This window comes from Danio rerio, chromosome 21, assembly GCF_049306965.1.
Source record: "Danio rerio strain Tuebingen ecotype United States chromosome 21, GRCz12tu, whole genome shotgun sequence".
Taxonomy (NCBI): domain Eukaryota; kingdom Metazoa; phylum Chordata; class Actinopteri; order Cypriniformes; family Danionidae; genus Danio; species Danio rerio.
Genome location: NC_133196.1, coordinates 46,805,222 through 46,822,221, shown reverse-complemented (window position 1 = coordinate 46,822,221; position 17,000 = coordinate 46,805,222). Strand labels below are relative to the sequence as shown.

At 38.8% G+C, this 17,000-nt stretch overlaps 1 protein-coding gene across 6 annotated transcripts in view; it reads left to right on the top strand.

Annotated features, from left to right (window-relative positions):
• Positions 1-17,000, top strand: part of jakmip2 (janus kinase and microtubule interacting protein 2) — a 209,527-nt gene continuing 192,527 nt past the window's right edge. For 3 of the 6 annotated variants that reach the window (XR_012396940.1, XM_073935503.1, XM_001921741.7), the window contains exons 1-3: positions 1-142; positions 13,394-13,628; positions 14,925-15,422. Coding sequence is in view for 4 of the 6 variants with exons in the window: in XM_073935503.1 (XP_073791604.1) it covers positions 13,500-13,628; positions 14,925-15,422 (627 nt within the window). In the remaining 2 variants the exon portion in view is untranslated. Of the gene's footprint in view, positions 143-11,738; positions 12,572-13,393; positions 13,629-14,924; positions 15,423-17,000 lie in introns of those variants that run through there. The other 3 variants (XR_012396941.1, XM_073935505.1, XM_073935504.1) reach the window with 3 other exon arrangements.

Sequence of the window (17,000 nt, the reverse complement as noted above, 5' to 3'; positions counted from 1 at the left end):
GTTACGCAGCATCATCTGAGCTGCTCGTCGTTTTATTGTACGGCTGCTGATGCTGAGAGGTCGAGCTGAGAAATATATATAAACCATGGTCGCGGATTTAAGCTTTGCAGACCGCGTTGCATCGTGGCGGACTGTTTTCTAGGTAAGCAGAGCTTTATTCTTGGCGTCTTTGAGTCGCGGGTGTTTTAATTGGACGAGCGCTCCGTCGCTGAGATGGATGGAGAAATACTGATTATAGCAGATGCAGATGGCTGGAAAACACACGGAATTAGGCCACGCTATGAAAGTATGAATTGGTTGTGTTTTATGATGGTGTTTGCTCGTGTGATGTGCTGTGTTTGTGTGGATGTGTGTAAGACAGTGAATGGGCGAGCTCGGCCTGCGTGTGATTCAGCCTCTCTGCAGGCCTGAGGAGACACTAATGCGGTGCTTTACACACACTATACACACACTTATACACACACTGTACATGTCTGCATTTATTCTGCTCAATAGCGTACAGATTTCACCACAGGAGGATCATTTGACAGGCCTGAGGCGAACTGTCACATGAACGCGACGACGGTGTCAAAACACAAATGTGACTCAATATAAAAAAAGATATTGTTAATAATTGTCTTAAAGGGGTTAGTTCACTCGAAAATGGAAATTCTGTAATCATTTAGCCTACTCAAGCTCCACTTATGTCCCGGACATGTTTGAGTTTCCATTGAACACGGTTATTTTGAAAATTGTAACCGTTGACTTACTACTTGCTTTTCCCATTGATGGACGTCAACGGTTACAGGTTTTCTAACGTATTTCAAATAATTTTTGTGTTCAACAATAAGGGAATGGGATATAATTTTTGTTGAACTACCTCTTTGACGAAAAAGTTTGCCCGAAAATGAAAATTTGTTCATCGTTTAGGCTATTCAAGCTCCACTTGTAAAGGGTTGACTTTGATCAAAACCCAACGTCATGGCAATGTCCAACCTAAAAGCATCAAAATATCAACTTCTAATGAAGTTACAGCTTTACGTTATGTGGATGTTACCACTATGACGTCTATCAATCGTTGGATTTTGGTTGCCATGCCCAAAGAATAAATGTCAGTATTTGATGTCAATATGACGTCGGTTTAAGATGTTAGCTCGACGTTTGATTTTGGTCACTTCTGAACACAACCTAAATCAACCAAATATTCGCGTCATTTGACTTCATTATTGGACATCAAAGTAATGTTGTCCTTAGACGCTGACTAGAAATTTTGGGTACCTGATGTCACAACCTAAATCTAACTTAATATTAAGGTCTTATAGCATGGCATTGTGTGCCTGCTGGGTAGTAAGTAAATTAAATTTTTTGAGCGAACTATCCCTTAAATAAAAGTTTACCCTAAAATGAAAATTCTGTCGTCATTTAGGCCATTCAAGCTCCACTTGTTCACAGACATGTTTGAGTTTATGTTTTTCTATTAAACACAGTTATTTAGAAAATAGCTGGAAACCATTGACACTCATAGCACTTGCTTTTCTCATTCTGGAAGTTAATGGTTACAGGTTTTCTAATGTATTTTAAAAAATTCATTTCATGTGCAACAAAAAAGGAATGTAATGTAATTTTTGGGTGAACTACCTCTTTGACTAAATAGTTTGCCCGAAAGTGAAAATGTGTTCATTGTTTAGGCTATTCAGGCTCAAATTGTACACAGTTTGAGTTTATAATCTTCTGTTCAACACGGTTATTTTGAAAATAGCTGTAATCCATTGACTCCCATAGTACTTTATCCGTAGTTCACACAAAAATGAAAATACTGTCATCATCTACTCATCCTTTTCTTGTTTCAAACCTTTATGAGTTTCTGTCTTCTGTTGAACAGAAAAGAAGATATTTAGTAAAATGTTTGAAACCTGTAACCATTGAGTTCCATAAAATTTCAATGTCAATGAACACAGATTTTCAACATTCTTCAAAATATCTTCTTTTGTGTTCAACAGAAGAAAGAAACTCAAAGATTTTGAACCACTTGAGGGTGAAAATAAAAAAAATGAAATAAATAAAAACTAAATAAAATGATATATATATATATATATATATATATATATATATATATATATATATATATATATATATATATAATAAATAAATAAATATATATAAGTAATAAAGTAAAAAATAAAGTAAATAAATATATAAATAAATAAAAATGAAAAAAGAAATATATATATATTAAATGAATAAAAACGAGATAAATTATATATATATATATATATATATATATATATATATATATATATATATATATTAAAGTAAATAAATATATAAAATAAATATAAAATAAATAATTAAATATGAAATAAATAAATAAAATATTTATATATTAAATAAAAAATAATTCATAAATAAAATAAATATTTAAAAATTATGTTTTTTCAAAAGTATATATGTAGCGTATAATATTAGCTGTTACTTTTTATTTATTTATTTATACATAATTGAAACAAAAAAATAGATATTCACTTGAATTTATTTCGGGCAACCAAAAACTCCAAAAACCCTGCATGAACGGATTACCTGGGAGAGAGAGTCCTGTTGCATGTTTTGCGGATGCAGAATGCACCCTTAGAATTGTTTGTGTGTGTGTGTGTGTGTATGTGTGTGTTTATTACACCATTGCCCAGCTTTTTTTCTTTTTTCATTACATGGGTTGAACTGACCTATGTATAGTAGTCACCCTGAGTGATTATGTGTGTGTTGTCTGGAGTTTGGTGTCAGTGGATGAATGTAAAAGTGGGTCATGATGCCACTGTGTTTGTACGTTTGCCTCATGCGGGCAGGAAATGGGCCAGAACAGCTGAAGGGAAAACCAACTGTATCATCATCCCATTACCATGCTCCGCTCTGCTCGTCCTCTCTAATCAGATGGATATTTTACTATATAAAATGAGCACAATTTATAATTTCAGAGTTCAGCCAGGTTACCACATCAGTCAAATGCTTTATAATGCAGTTACTTTCATTATGTGTTTTCCCTTCCCTGCAAGCTATTTACTTAAGTCAAAATTATTCACCCTCCTGTGAATTAGTTTTTTTTTTTAAATATTTCCCAAATTATGTTGAACAGAGCAAGGAATCTTTCCCAGTATTTTCTATAATATTTTTTCTTCTGGAGAAATTCTTATTTGCTTGCTTATTTGACTTATTTCGGCTAGAATAAAAGCAGATTTTAATAACTTTAACACCATTTTAAGGTCAATAATATTAGCCCCATTAAGCAATATTTTTGTCCCATTGTCTACAGAACAAACCACTGTTAATAACATGCCTAATTGCCCTAATTAACCTAGTTAAGCCTTTAAATGTTACTTTAAGCTGAATATACTAGTATCTTGAAAAATATCTAGTCATATTTTGCCTTAAAGGCAAAGATCAAAGTAATCAGCTATTATTAAATCTTTTTTTTCATTTAACAGAAATTAATTGGGGAATAAAATATACAGGGGGTCAATAATTCTTTAACTCTATATGAATATTTGTTTTATTTCATATAGTATAAACAGTTATTAATATTCATTTAGTTCCCACTTTGTGTTTAATCCACATAATAAAGCATAATAAACATGTTTCTTTGCATTATAATAAATTAACCTCTCTTAGCACAACGGTGAAATATGGTAATCATGGCCACAATGCTCCATAAAATATATCTAAATATATATCTTGAGCACCATCTCATCACATTTTAAACATGGAGAATTGTAGAGGTTTGAGTATGATTTGATTGCTAAACGGGCTTCAATCCATGTCCACACTTATTCTTGGTTTAAAAAACAATAATTTTTAATAATTTGGCCTTCCGTCCACACTGAAATGGTGTTTTGGCAACGAAATGGAATGGCAGCGAAAATGTATTTCTTTAAAAATGTTCTCTAAAGCAGATGAATTTTTAATCATAGATATATACATTGGATGTCGCCTATTCTGTTGTTGTCTGATGGAAGGAATGCGTCAATAGAGCCGCCATTTTGGAACAGGGTAGCGCTCCTTTGAATTGAATGCGGGACCAAGGTACAGTGGAGGACTGTGGCCATCCAAAGCCAGAGATAAACACATATACACATATATCTATGATCAGGAGTTTTCCCGGATGTCAGTATGAATTAATTTTTTTAATCAAGAAAATTATAATTTTAATTTTAAAATTATAATTTTGTTCATTCCTGACAAAAAGCTTGTGTTTGTGTGTACAGAAATGTACTATTCACCCTGCCTGTTAAATTTGATCTAATCCGTGTCCTGAAACACACCTCCTCTCCTGCTTTCACTTCTCATACTGACGGAGGGAGCGATTCGTTTGTAAATAAATTGCCGTCATGAACGACTCCTTCACTAGCCGACAATAATACAGGTTTCTGGCACCGCAGCATCTCGTTGTCATATTTCTTTTGCATTGTTTGCTGATTTTATTCAACAAAACTAGCATAAGCCGAGTGTTTAGTGCGAGTTGGAGCTGCTTTGCCGTATGGTGAATGCAGTAAGTGACTGTATTATCATCAATAACGTGACCTGATTAGCACAAAAGTTCATGACGTACAAAAACGTAAAAAACTTAATCTTACCTATGTATTGTTCTGCCTATGTGGTTTGTTTTCTTTGTTTGCTCGTTACTACACCCTTAGACAGCGTTAAAGTCCCGCATCTACATGTAGTAACACTGTCTTGACTAGTGCGGCTGAATAACACTTGTCCTGGGAGCACTGTACCAATGTGGCGGCGCTATTGACCCATGCTTAGGGTCCCTATGCAATATCTAGTGTATACATCTATGGTTTTAATAACCAATTTTCAAGCATTTTCTGCAAAAAACAACAAAACAAAAAACTGTGTGAACAGACTTTCAAAAATGATGATGCGTTTTTTTGTTCATATGACCAGTTCAGCTTAAATGGTGGAGGCCAATTGTATTCTCTTTATTCTCGAGTATTGTTGCTGACCATGTTCATCCCTTTATGACCACAGTGTACCTATCTTTTAATGGCTACTTCCAGCAGGATAACACACATGTCATTAAGCGCGAATCATCTCAGACTGCTTTCATGAACATGACAATGAGTTCACTGTACTCAAATGTCCTCCACAGTCACCAGAGCTCAATCCAATAGAGCACCTTCGGGATGTGGTGGAATGGGAGATTGGCATCATGGATGTGCAGCCGACAAATCTGCAGCAACTGTGTGATGCTATCATGTCAATATGGAGCAAAATCTCTGAGGAATATTTCCAGTACCTTGGTGAATCTATTCCATGAAGGATTAAGGCAGATCTGAAGGCAAAAGGGGGTCCAACCAAATACTAGAAAGGTGTACCTAATAAAAAGGCTGATAGTATGTTAAAATGACGCCAAACATATATTTTTTAAACGTATTCAGATGAGTGTAGACGTAGTCTCAGTGTCAGCAAAAAGATCTGAATACTCATTTTCAAAATATTGATGAGTCATGACTCTTATCATCCCCCTGCAACATAATTAATAAATGCAAATACAGGATAAACTAACAATTAAACTTGACTTCATCCATCACAAAACACTCCATCATTCTAACAAAGTGGCAGCAGATTTTGCTCTGGCAAGCAGCGCAGAATAATACGTCTTATTATATCTCTGTGTTTTGCACTTTGCGTTTATTTCTGTAATAAGTGACGTGTTAAATATACAAATGAACTGAAGCGCCAGTGTGAACATCCACTAAATATATGCAGCAGCTAATGTAAATGTGTGCAGGCTTGGTGGTAATTAGTGCCGTTCATGTGTTAGATGCGTTGTACTTGCTAGAATGCCAAGCTCTAAGATTCATTTGAGAAAAAAAAAAAGAGGTTTCCCATTGGAATTAGCAAGTAAGCAAAGCAATGAGCACATATACACTGACTATACATTCAGAGGGATTTAGGGATCCATAAGTATAATAAGGTCAGATGACTAATTTAGGATGTCTGTAGACAGATGGAAAAGATGAAATCAGATTATTGCCTCGCACATATATAGATATATTTTAATTTAGCATCCAGTGGCCACAGTGTGCACTTTTGTGATTCAATGGTTTCTGGGTTAATATGGTATTAGTGACAGTGGTTTTACAGTGTGCTGTCGAGGCTCTTGTCTCCTCACAGACATATTTAGTCCCAAAAAGCCGATTTTATAAACAAAAAAAACAAACTCATTTGAAGCTGTGTGTCCAAAATGGGGGCAACACGGTGGCTCAGTGGTTAGCTCTGTCGCCTCAAAGCAAAAAGGTCACTGGTTTAAGTGCCGGCTGGTCAGGTGGCATTTCTGTGTGGAGTTTGCATGTTCTCCCCGTGTTGGTGTGGGTTTCCTCCGGGTGCTCCGGTTTCCCCCACAGTCCAGACACGTGCACTATAGGTGAATTGAATAAACTAAATTGGCCGTATATGTGTGTGAATGTTAGTGTGTATAGGTGTTTCCCAGTACCGGGTTGCAGCTGGACGGTCATTCGCTGTGTAAAACATATGCTGGATAAGTTGGCAGTTCCTTCCGCTGTGGTGACCCCTGATGAATAAAGTGACTAAGCCGAAGGAAAATGAATGAAAACTCTACACAGAAACACCAACTGGCTCAGTCAAGACTCGAACCAGCAACTTTCTTGCTGTGAGGCAGCAGTGCTAACCACTGAGCCACTTGCTAACCACTGAGCCTTCAACTTGGGAGCACCGTTAGTTTTTGTTAGTTTAAAGTGTATATTGTGAAATTTGCAGTCCCTTTTGTAATAATGCAACACACTGCTGAATATGCTTGCAATCCAAATTTATGCATCGTGTCATATCTTTCAGCTCAACTGTGTGATTATACTGAAGTGAAAGGAAGTTTAACATTAAACCACTGACAATGTTCTAGGTCCCGTTGAGTAAATATTAAATCATCCTATATTTCATCCAAAACACAACTTCAGTTCAATTTGTTAGAATATGTTTTGACAACAGAAGTATGATTGTTTTGCATGTGTGTATTTCAGAATACATCCCACCATGTGAGTAGAGATATGGAGTATTAGAGGTAGAGAGCTCTGGTGACAGCATGAGAGCAGAGCTCATTAATATTCATGAACCTTCCAAATAAGGTCAAATCATTTCCATTCCAATTTCTAGGGTTGTAAGTGGCCTTTCAGGAGATTTATTGCATTCACCTAAGCCATATACCTTCTGTGAACATAACAGTGAACAATTACATTTTACAGTGTCATTTGTTTTGCAGATAAGTGATTTTTAATAAGGAAAAACGCTATATTTGTGATCAAATTGCTTTATCACATTTTTGCAGTAAGGCAAAAGGCCCTGTTTGACTCTAGTGTAAAGAATTTAAATATTTAAATTTCCATTCCGCTTAAGTAATTCAATTATTTATTGAGTAATTAAATTACTTCTCACACATAGTAATTCAAAAACAGTTTTAATGACATCATTATTAATTACTTTTTCGAAGTAACTTACCAAAAAAACTGGTTGACATGCAGATTTATGTCCAACATGCTTAAAAATATCAGTTCATCTTGTATCTGCTTTGGTTCCACCATATTGAAAGTAAAGAAGAGATAAAACAACCCACTTTCTGAATCTTTCTGAATCTTATATAGAAATACTCAAACTCACCTGACCTGATGTCTTGAGTGTAAATATTGATACAGACAAACTTCATATTAACTACACATATTGGATGGTTTGTTCATTCTAATGAGGATATAGAAGTAAGGTATTCTCAGGTTTACAGTGTTTTGATGTCGCCGTATGTTTGGGATGAACAGAGCCTCATTGAAGGGACTGAGCATCAGTAATCTCACAGATTTTGCTGGCAAACATTCACTGTAAATCCAGAATATCTGGCAGCCATCTTAAGCTGTAAATCTCAGACTTTGCTGGGCAGAAAGATTAACCACTTCATCAACTGGTACAAATGACATAATCAAGACTATCTTCCATTGCCAGTAAGATGGTAGTGAAAAATGATGGCTTGGACTTTTATAATATAATATACAAAAAAATTTTTTTTGCAGTGATATACAGTACACTCACTGGCCACTTTATTAGGTACATCTATCCAACTGCTTGTTAACGCAAATTTATAATCAGCCAATCACATGGCAGCAACTCAATGCATTTAGGCATGTAGACATGGTCAAGACGATCTACTGCAGTTCAAACTGAGCATCAGAATAGGGAAGAGAGGCAGACATCCCAAGACTCCCTGAGGTTCCAGGAGTATCCTGCAAATGCATAGAGACTCCCGGATGCCCAAAAACTAATGCTAATCTCCCGGAAATCGCGCATCTCCCGCCTGGTCCTTAAATACAGCGCACACCCCTCTCCAGTGCGTCCCTCCCAGCTCTTCAGGTACGTCAGGTGCAAGTCACATGCCACCAGCTCTTCAGATACGTCACGTGCTTTAAACAGGCTCAACAAAATTGGACAACAGAAGATTGGAAAAACGTTGCTGGTACTAGTAAGGTGTACCTAATAAAGTGGCCGTTGAGTGTAATTAAATTTCAATTTGATATAGTTTAAACAATTTCAAACACCGCAACCCAGGCTAATTAAAATGACCATTATGGTAAGACTTTTGCAAAAAAAGAAAAAAAAGAGATTTTGTTTCTAGCATTATTCATGCACTTTTCAAATTAATAGGAATGCTGAATGTTTTCCCAGAAACGTACAATAAACCTTTCCCTAAACCAACCCATATAAAAATACTATAGTCAAAATACAAGTGTTGCAAATACTTGAATATACAGACTTTAATACGCTTTAGTAGTTGAAAAACACTATTTAATATAAATTACTATATTATATTTTCATGTGGTAACCGTTAATGTTAGACAAATGCAGTAAAACTGCATCTGCTGAAGCAACTACGTAAGTCTACCTGTGTTTATACACAGTTTTAAACTCACACAGCTTTTGTTATAGTACCAGGTGAGCTACAGAGCAAGTTTACTGTCCTGGAGAGCCATCTACTGTTAGTTTACTTATCATACGCTACAAAAAAAGGTTTTCAAATGACAACAGTATTACAAAATAAACTGTGCATAGGTAATAAAAGAATAAACATTTTAGCTGAACATGGCAGTGAATCATATTTACAGTATATGTCGATTTTTGGAACGTCACACAAATGTTACATGTTGCAAATAGTGTATGTTTTTTCCACTGGGTCCATGTGGAAAAACTGAGTGACAGCAGTGTTTATTTCCCACTACAGTATACAGTGAACATTTGTGACTCTCTGTCTGTCCTCATCTCACTGTGCTTATCGATGCTTTTAGTATGTACTGTGGTTATGTGGAAAATGGCTACAGATATATTATAGATCCATTATAATCAATAGAGCTTTCTCACTGGCAGTGTCTACTAAGGTCATTGTGAAAACATTTTCTATTCTGCACAGCACAGCTATACTCTGCTTTATTGTGCCCGTCTGTCTGGAAGTCAGATTATTCTATTTACAAACCCTGTTTGTTTAAATTGCTGACTGCGCACTGTATTTTAATCCTTTAATTTTTTTATTTAACCTTCTCTCAGAGCCAGATTGTGATTTTCAGACATCATTAATCTGATAATTGTAGTAAATATGGATGATTCTTGTTTGCAAAAACAGTTGATGTACAAAAACAATTGTCAAATCTACTTTACCAGACATGTCACTACGCTACTTTTGTGAAAAAATGTCCTTGATTGCATTAAACGTGCATTTGTAGAGTATTTTAATTAAATAAATGGTTACATAAGGGTACCAGTTAAGGTTACACCTTTAAAAATCACAACAGTTGCTCATTGAAATATGTACTTGCACCAACATTTTAGATAAACTGCAAAAAAATAGTTAAACATATTTTTGACTGCAGTTTTTGGGTAAAATGAACACTAGGGGGCAGCATTATGCCAACAACTTTGTTCCTATTCACACTAATGATGTTTACAAGGATATTATCAATGAATATAGGATTATTTTTGTCCATTTCTTTGCACAACAGCTAATATTTACCACAGAACATCTAAATAGTGTATGTGATTTGTAATATATTTGCATCACCCAGGGCTTAATTTGTGCTGGAACACGCCGGATCCGGGCACCTCTGAAACCTAATCCGGCTCCTCATTTTACTGATCCCCTTCCTCATGCGCCCTCCTCCCCGTCCGCTGTTCACTTTCACTTTCTTCTAAACCCAGTCTCATTCTGAAAACATTGCCCCGCGGACATTTCTGGAGACTGCGAAATACGTCCCGGGAGGTACGTATTTGTGCAGTTTTCTGTTTTCGCGAAACTATTGTTTGCCCCCGCGCTGTTCTGGCGTAAAGCTGCCGGAGGCCGCTGTCGAGCGACCGTCTCGGCCGACCCACTCTCCTCCTCCTCCCCCTTCCCTATAAACCCAAGCAACGATTTACAAAAGCCGTCCAGCAAAAGAAAAGCCCTCGTCTGATTTTGACCACATTTTCGGATTTCACCAAATCCTCGCCTTGTTATGAACTTGTTCGCTTTATTGTTTGAATTCTGTTTTTGTCGTACCTGATTTCTGGAATCGTTCGCCCCCGAACTTGAATCCGGTCATCGCTGTGGTCGGCTCCCCTTCGGGTCTCTGCTCCGCCGACCTACATGATGAACTAACCGGACAAACTGGTTGAGGCGGGAAAGCCATCCACACGTAGGTGAGCCGTCAGGCGGTGCACCCCGTAGCATTCGCTAGAAAAAATTAAATGCAGCCATATGTAAATCGCAATCTCCAGAAACGTCCGCGGGGCTATATTTTCAGAAGGAGCTTGGGTTGGAAATACGTTACTTAAGGTAGGTCTTTTTGAACGTTCAGGGCTGGAGAATGCTGAACTGGAGCTCTAGGCAAGCGATGATCATGCCACCTCGCTCCTTTGGGGAGTTGTGGAAAAAACTCGCCAACTTTTCACTTTCGTCCTCGACACCCCGCCTGCTCAGTATTGTCTGCGACACCCCTGTGCCATCCACCGCACCAGTCAAACCTCCAATCTCCCCCATCCAACCCTCTCTCCACTTTCATGTCCAGCATCTTTCTATCTTCGGGTAACATACCGGATCCGTAACCCCGATCTGTTCTGGGACCTCACAATTCACAAATTAAGCACTGACGTCACTTATCTATCTCCATATGGCAATGTGATCACCCAGGGTGGCATCTTGCGCCCCCACAACCCTTCCACTTTTCATATTTGTTCACGATTAACCAACCCTGCCACCCTGATCGTCACTCTTGCCTGCGACACCATAACCCCCCCCCCCCTCTTCACTTTCGTCCATGACTCCCCCCCCCAGTCACTCTTCACTTTCGTCCACGACTCCTCTGCTTACCCACCTGTCTCCCTCGCTCTTGACATTCCACAACTCCCCCAAGGAGCGAGGTGGCATGATCATCACTTGCCTAGAGCGCCAGTTCAGCTTGCTCCAGCCCTGAACGTTTAACAGGACCAACTTAAAGTAGAGTCTTTCAGATACCCAAACACGTAGACAGCGCCCTCTAGTGAATATGTCATCCGAAAGGGCAACAAAACATACCAGGAGCAATGAATTTTACAGTTCGCAAAAAATACAGGCTGAAAAATCTTACATTTTTTACTGAAAAAAAAACAGGTTAATTTATATTAAGTGGCCTTAACTAGTATGCACTTAAGTAAAAATATAAATACAATGTGTCTAATGTGTCCATAATGAACTACAGAACATTTCTAGTGCTGTTGAGAATATGAGTAGGGTTAGGGACAGGTTTGGTGATATGGGTAGGTTTAGGAGTGGGTTAAGGTGTAAAGGATGGCCAACAGTGTAATTACAAATGTACTAACAGAAATTAATAACAGATGTGATTACATGCACATATTTAATTAAAAACATTTAATTAAATATTTAATTTACACAATTAGCACATTGTAATTAATTGCTAATTTTAGTGTAGGTACATATTCGTTAAGTCCACTTAATATACAGTGGGTCCAAAACACATCAGCTACACCTACACTGAGAGTAAATAATGGCACATTTTCAATTTTGTGAACTATCCCTTTAAGATGTCCTTAGTTTCTACCATCTCATTTAGTATTCTTATCGCTTTGTGAAATCCTTCATGCAGAGCCACCAGCACAATTGCATTGTGTGTCCTATTTTTAGTAGATTCAGGTGACTGCGGGCGGCGTTGTATCGACAGCTGTTTCGACAGATTAAATCCAGAAACTGAATCTAAAGAGACAATTGTCACAGTTTTTATCTCTTAATCACTGCTGTACCTCCTCCTCATCATCATCATAATCATTCACAAGCTGTTAATCACCTCTGCATAGTCTGTTTATGTAATGAAGGTCTCTTCGACTTGAGTGTTTCAGACTGCAGAAGAAGACTGTGAAGCGCGGTCGGCTCCAGCAATAGCCTCTTTTGTTTAGTGTTTTCAGCAGCCCAGATTTAGCATCTCTGTTTGTGTGACACAGCATGTGTGTGTGTGTGGGAGACGCACGTGTAGTCAAGGCAACTCTTGGCTGTGCTGTCAGTGGAGCAGATTCATGAACAGCATGTGTAAGTCTTGCTTCGTTACACTGGGCTCTTCCGCACAGTTAAATGCTAAAATAGCAATTGAGTTAACAGCATTAACAATCTAAAATGATGCTAGACATGCTAACATTGTTTATCTATCTATCTATCTATCTATCTATCTATCTATCTATCTATCTATCTATCTATCTATCTATCTATCTATCTATCTATCTATCTATCTGTCTGTCTGTCTGTCTGTCTGTCTGTCTGTCTGTCTGTCTGTCTGTCTGTCTGTCTGTTTATTGCAGTTTTAATGCAGGGTTTATTAACAAGAATAATCAGGTAAACAATGGTCAACACAGGGGCAAACAGAGGTACACAGGAAATCCAGAGTCGTGATCATAAACAGGCGGAAGGTCAAAAGGCAGGCAGCATATAGGAATAAACAATAAAACAAGGCAAGGGTCTAACACGGCAAAACAAGGCAAGAGAACGCATCAGAATGTTCACAATACTTTTCACAAGACTTAGCAACTAGTGTGTGTGTCTGTGCTGCATGCCATCAGTTCTGAACAGCTTCAGCTGTGAACCAGTGTGTGTGTGCAGTGCAGACTGGATCTTGTAGTCCATATAATGGCAGATTTGTAGTTCTATGCGATCTGTGTGTTTACCAGGGATCTGCCAGGATTAGATCGCTGGTGATTGTGACACATATTATGGTATTTTTATCATGAATAGAATCCTAAGGTATCCTTTTATCCTACTAAAAGAGTCCGCACTTTTAAGTCTACAAGTGTTCATGCTGAGTTGCTCCTCTGTCATTACCAGTGTTGTAATATGAATTTTGTCCATTTATATCCACAGGTATTCCGACTGCAAGGATAATGAGGAAAAGACGGAGCTGGAAACGTCAGTGTAACTTGAAGTGATGGATAATACGAGTGTTTGAGGATCCCCTACTTCTGACTCAATGGCAAAGAAAGGCCGCGCCAAGGGCGAGAAGCCTGAGGCGCTCATCTCTGCCCTGCAGGCAGCCAATGAAGATCTCAGGTCCAAATTAACTGATATACAGATTGAACTGCATCAAGAAAAATGCAAGGTGAGCAAACAACATGCATACATTTATCTTTTAAAGGGGACCTATTATCCAAAAATCACTTTTATAAGGGGTGTAAACACAGCTGTGTGGCAACAGTCTCCGAATTTAACCAGCTTGTAATGATAAAAAATATTAAATGTATTTTTATAATCACAGTTAATAAAATCAGTCTGCAGAAACACTTTGATTGAAATTCGCCCGCTGTACATGTCATTAGAGGGGGAAAGCCCTGCCCACTAGTGACCATCTCTCCCTCATTAGCATTACATGTTAGTCTTGTTTTTGAGTCTGCCACTATGCTGAAACACAGGCATATGTAGCTCCGCCCTCTTTTGAAAAGAGCACAATCTCATTTGAATTTAAAGTGACACACCAAAACGCCACAATTAGGATCAAATCCTAAAAGCAGGTTGCTTAAACTTGCTCCTCGAGGGCCGGTGTCCTGCAGATTTTAGCTCCAACTTGCCTCAAGACATCTGCACAGACATTTCTAAAAGGCTTAGTAAGAGCTTGATTAGTTAACCCCGGTGTGTCGGATTTTGATTGGAACTAAAGTTTGCAGGACTCTGGCCCTCCAGGACCGAGTTTGGGCACCCCTGCCTAAAAGGGTCAGTTTCAGAGAGTTATAAAACATTATTTGTAGGGTATTTTGAGCTGTAAATTCACACACACACACACACTCTAGGGACATAAGAGACTTACATTAAGGTCCCTTTAAGGTACTTTAAGGCATAATAGGTACCCTTTTATAAATCAAATTCTCAATAGGCATAACTTTTTGGACCTGCGTGATCCAGGGCTGAAAATGTGATGGATATGTCGAGTAGCCTTTGACCTCGAGTTGCAAAGCCAAAATAAACTGTCATCATTAAATGGCCACTCAAGTTATTTCGGAAAAAGGCAAATTTTACATCTCCCCAAGACTTACACTATTGACTTTTTCCATTTTTCAATCCATTTAGCTGATCTCTGAGTCTGGCGAGAGCACTTTTAGCTTAGCTTAGCATAAATCATTGAATCAGATTAGACCATTAGCATCTCGCTTTCTACAGATCTGTAGAAGACCCCTCCAGAGCACACTGTTGATACAATGACACAAGGACTTGTCATTCTGATTCCACTGACATGTTTATAGACACAGATGCCTAATTTTGAGAGATGAACTTAGGACTCTGAGCAAGAGACTGTCTTTTGCAGGTCATCCATGGTGTTTTGCTATTTGTACATGTTGTTTTGACAAATGCACGTACTGATTTGCAAATTTGAATTCTGACTTTTTTGTGATCTTATGTGCAGGTGACCAAGCTGGAGCGCGAGAAGGTGCAGGAGGGCAAGCGTATCCGCGAGCAGGAGCAGCATCGGCACACTGTGACTCTGACGGAGCAGCGAGCACGATGGCACGAGGAAAAACTGAAGGAGCTTGCCACGCTCAGGGAGTCGCTAACACGCCAGCACGAGCAGGAGTTAGCCCGAAACGCCAAGATTAAAGAGGGTGAGATCCAGCGCTTGAGGACTGCTCTCAGTGCACTGCGCGACGGCAGCGGGGAGAAAGTGCGTACCGCGCTGACTTTAGAGGCCCGAGAGGAGGCCCGGCGGTTCTTTGACCAGGAGCGTGTGAAACTGCTGCAAGAGATCGCCGAGCTGAAGTCCGTCAAACGGCAGAAAGATGAAGCGCTTAGTACTATGATTATTGCTGATAAGATGAAGGCGGGAGACTTGCGCACTGAACATCAAGCGCACCAGGAGCAAATTACCAAGATCAAGTGGGACTGCGAGCGAGATATACGTCGATTGGTAGGTTATGAGTTACATTTTTGAGGCTAACGTCCTACAGTCTATAATATTGGGTCCCTCTCATTTCTGGACTTAAGACATTGAAAGTCAGAGAATTATATATATAATTTATATATTTATAGACAGGGGTTGGACAATGGAACTGAAAGCCTGGTTTCAGACCACAATAATTTATAAGTGTAGTGTAGGGCCTCCTTTTGTTACCAATACAGGCTTAGTTCCTCTTGGAAATGACAGATACAAGTCCTGCACAGTGGCCGGAGGGAGTTTGAGGCATTCTTCTTGCAGAATAGTGGCCAGGTCACTACATGATGCTGGTGGAGGAAAACTTTCCTGACTCGCTCTTCCAAAACACCCCAAAGTGGCTCAATAATGTTTAGATCTGATGACTGTGCAGGCCATGGAAGATGTTCAACTTCACTTTCATGTTCATTCAACCACTCTATCACCAGTCTTACTGTGTGTATTGGTGCATTATCATCCTAATACACGCCACCGCCTTCAGGATATCATGTTTGATCCATTGGATGCACATGGTCCTCCATAATGGAGGTAGTCCTGGACAGTGACATGCCCATCTAGAACAAGCATTGGTGCCGAGGGAATGCCATAATATTGCAGCCCAAACCATCACTGGTCCACCCCCATACTTCACTCTGGGCATGCAACAGTCTGGGTGGGACGCTTCTCCACATTGTAACTCTCTCAGATGTGGGAAAGACAGTGGAGGTGGACTTATCAGAGAACAATACATGTGTCACATTGTCCACAACCCAAGATTCTACAGTCCATAATACAGTGGCCCTTAATTTTACGACTTTTCAAGACATTGAAAAGACATCGACAAATATGTCTTGTCACATATGAGCAATATCACACAAGTAGCAGTGTGATATGGCTGTATATCAGCACTGGTGAAAGGCATGGGTTGGCTCGAGGCCACAGGCCGAGTGCCTTAGGTTCCCACCAGTGGGGATATACAGCCATATGGCACTGCTACAAGTGTGATATTGCATTTATACAACAGTTCGACGACATAATCATGTACATCATGGAAAGTCTTAAAAACCCTTTTGTAAGAGGAACTACTTTCTTCCGCCATTCATTCACATCTGCAGCTGATGTCAGAACAGCAGAAACCATTACTACTTCATCAACGTTACTTTAGAGCTAGTATTTAAATGAGTCTCTAGCGTAATGCCTAAAGTGATGACAAAACAGCTGATTTTGCTCACATTTTCAGATTATAAGGCTGAACGGCATGAAAAGCCATCAGTCTACAGAGATTTCCCAGTATTTCTCTCTTGCAATCAGGATATCACAATAATTAACCCAGAAAAAGCCAAAGTAGAGCAAACGCTACCAGATTACTATGGTATAAATACATCCCTTATAAGAAACAACAGAGAGAGGTTGACTTAGAATGTCACTTACTTGTTTTATAATGATTTGATCAGCTGTACTTTGAGTTTTTCCCCTCTAAGGGCTTATTATGCGGTCTCTGTCACCATGTTGTGACAGAACGTCTACTGTCTTTGCTCTGCTCAATGACAGGCTGATGGACGCCGATGCACTTAA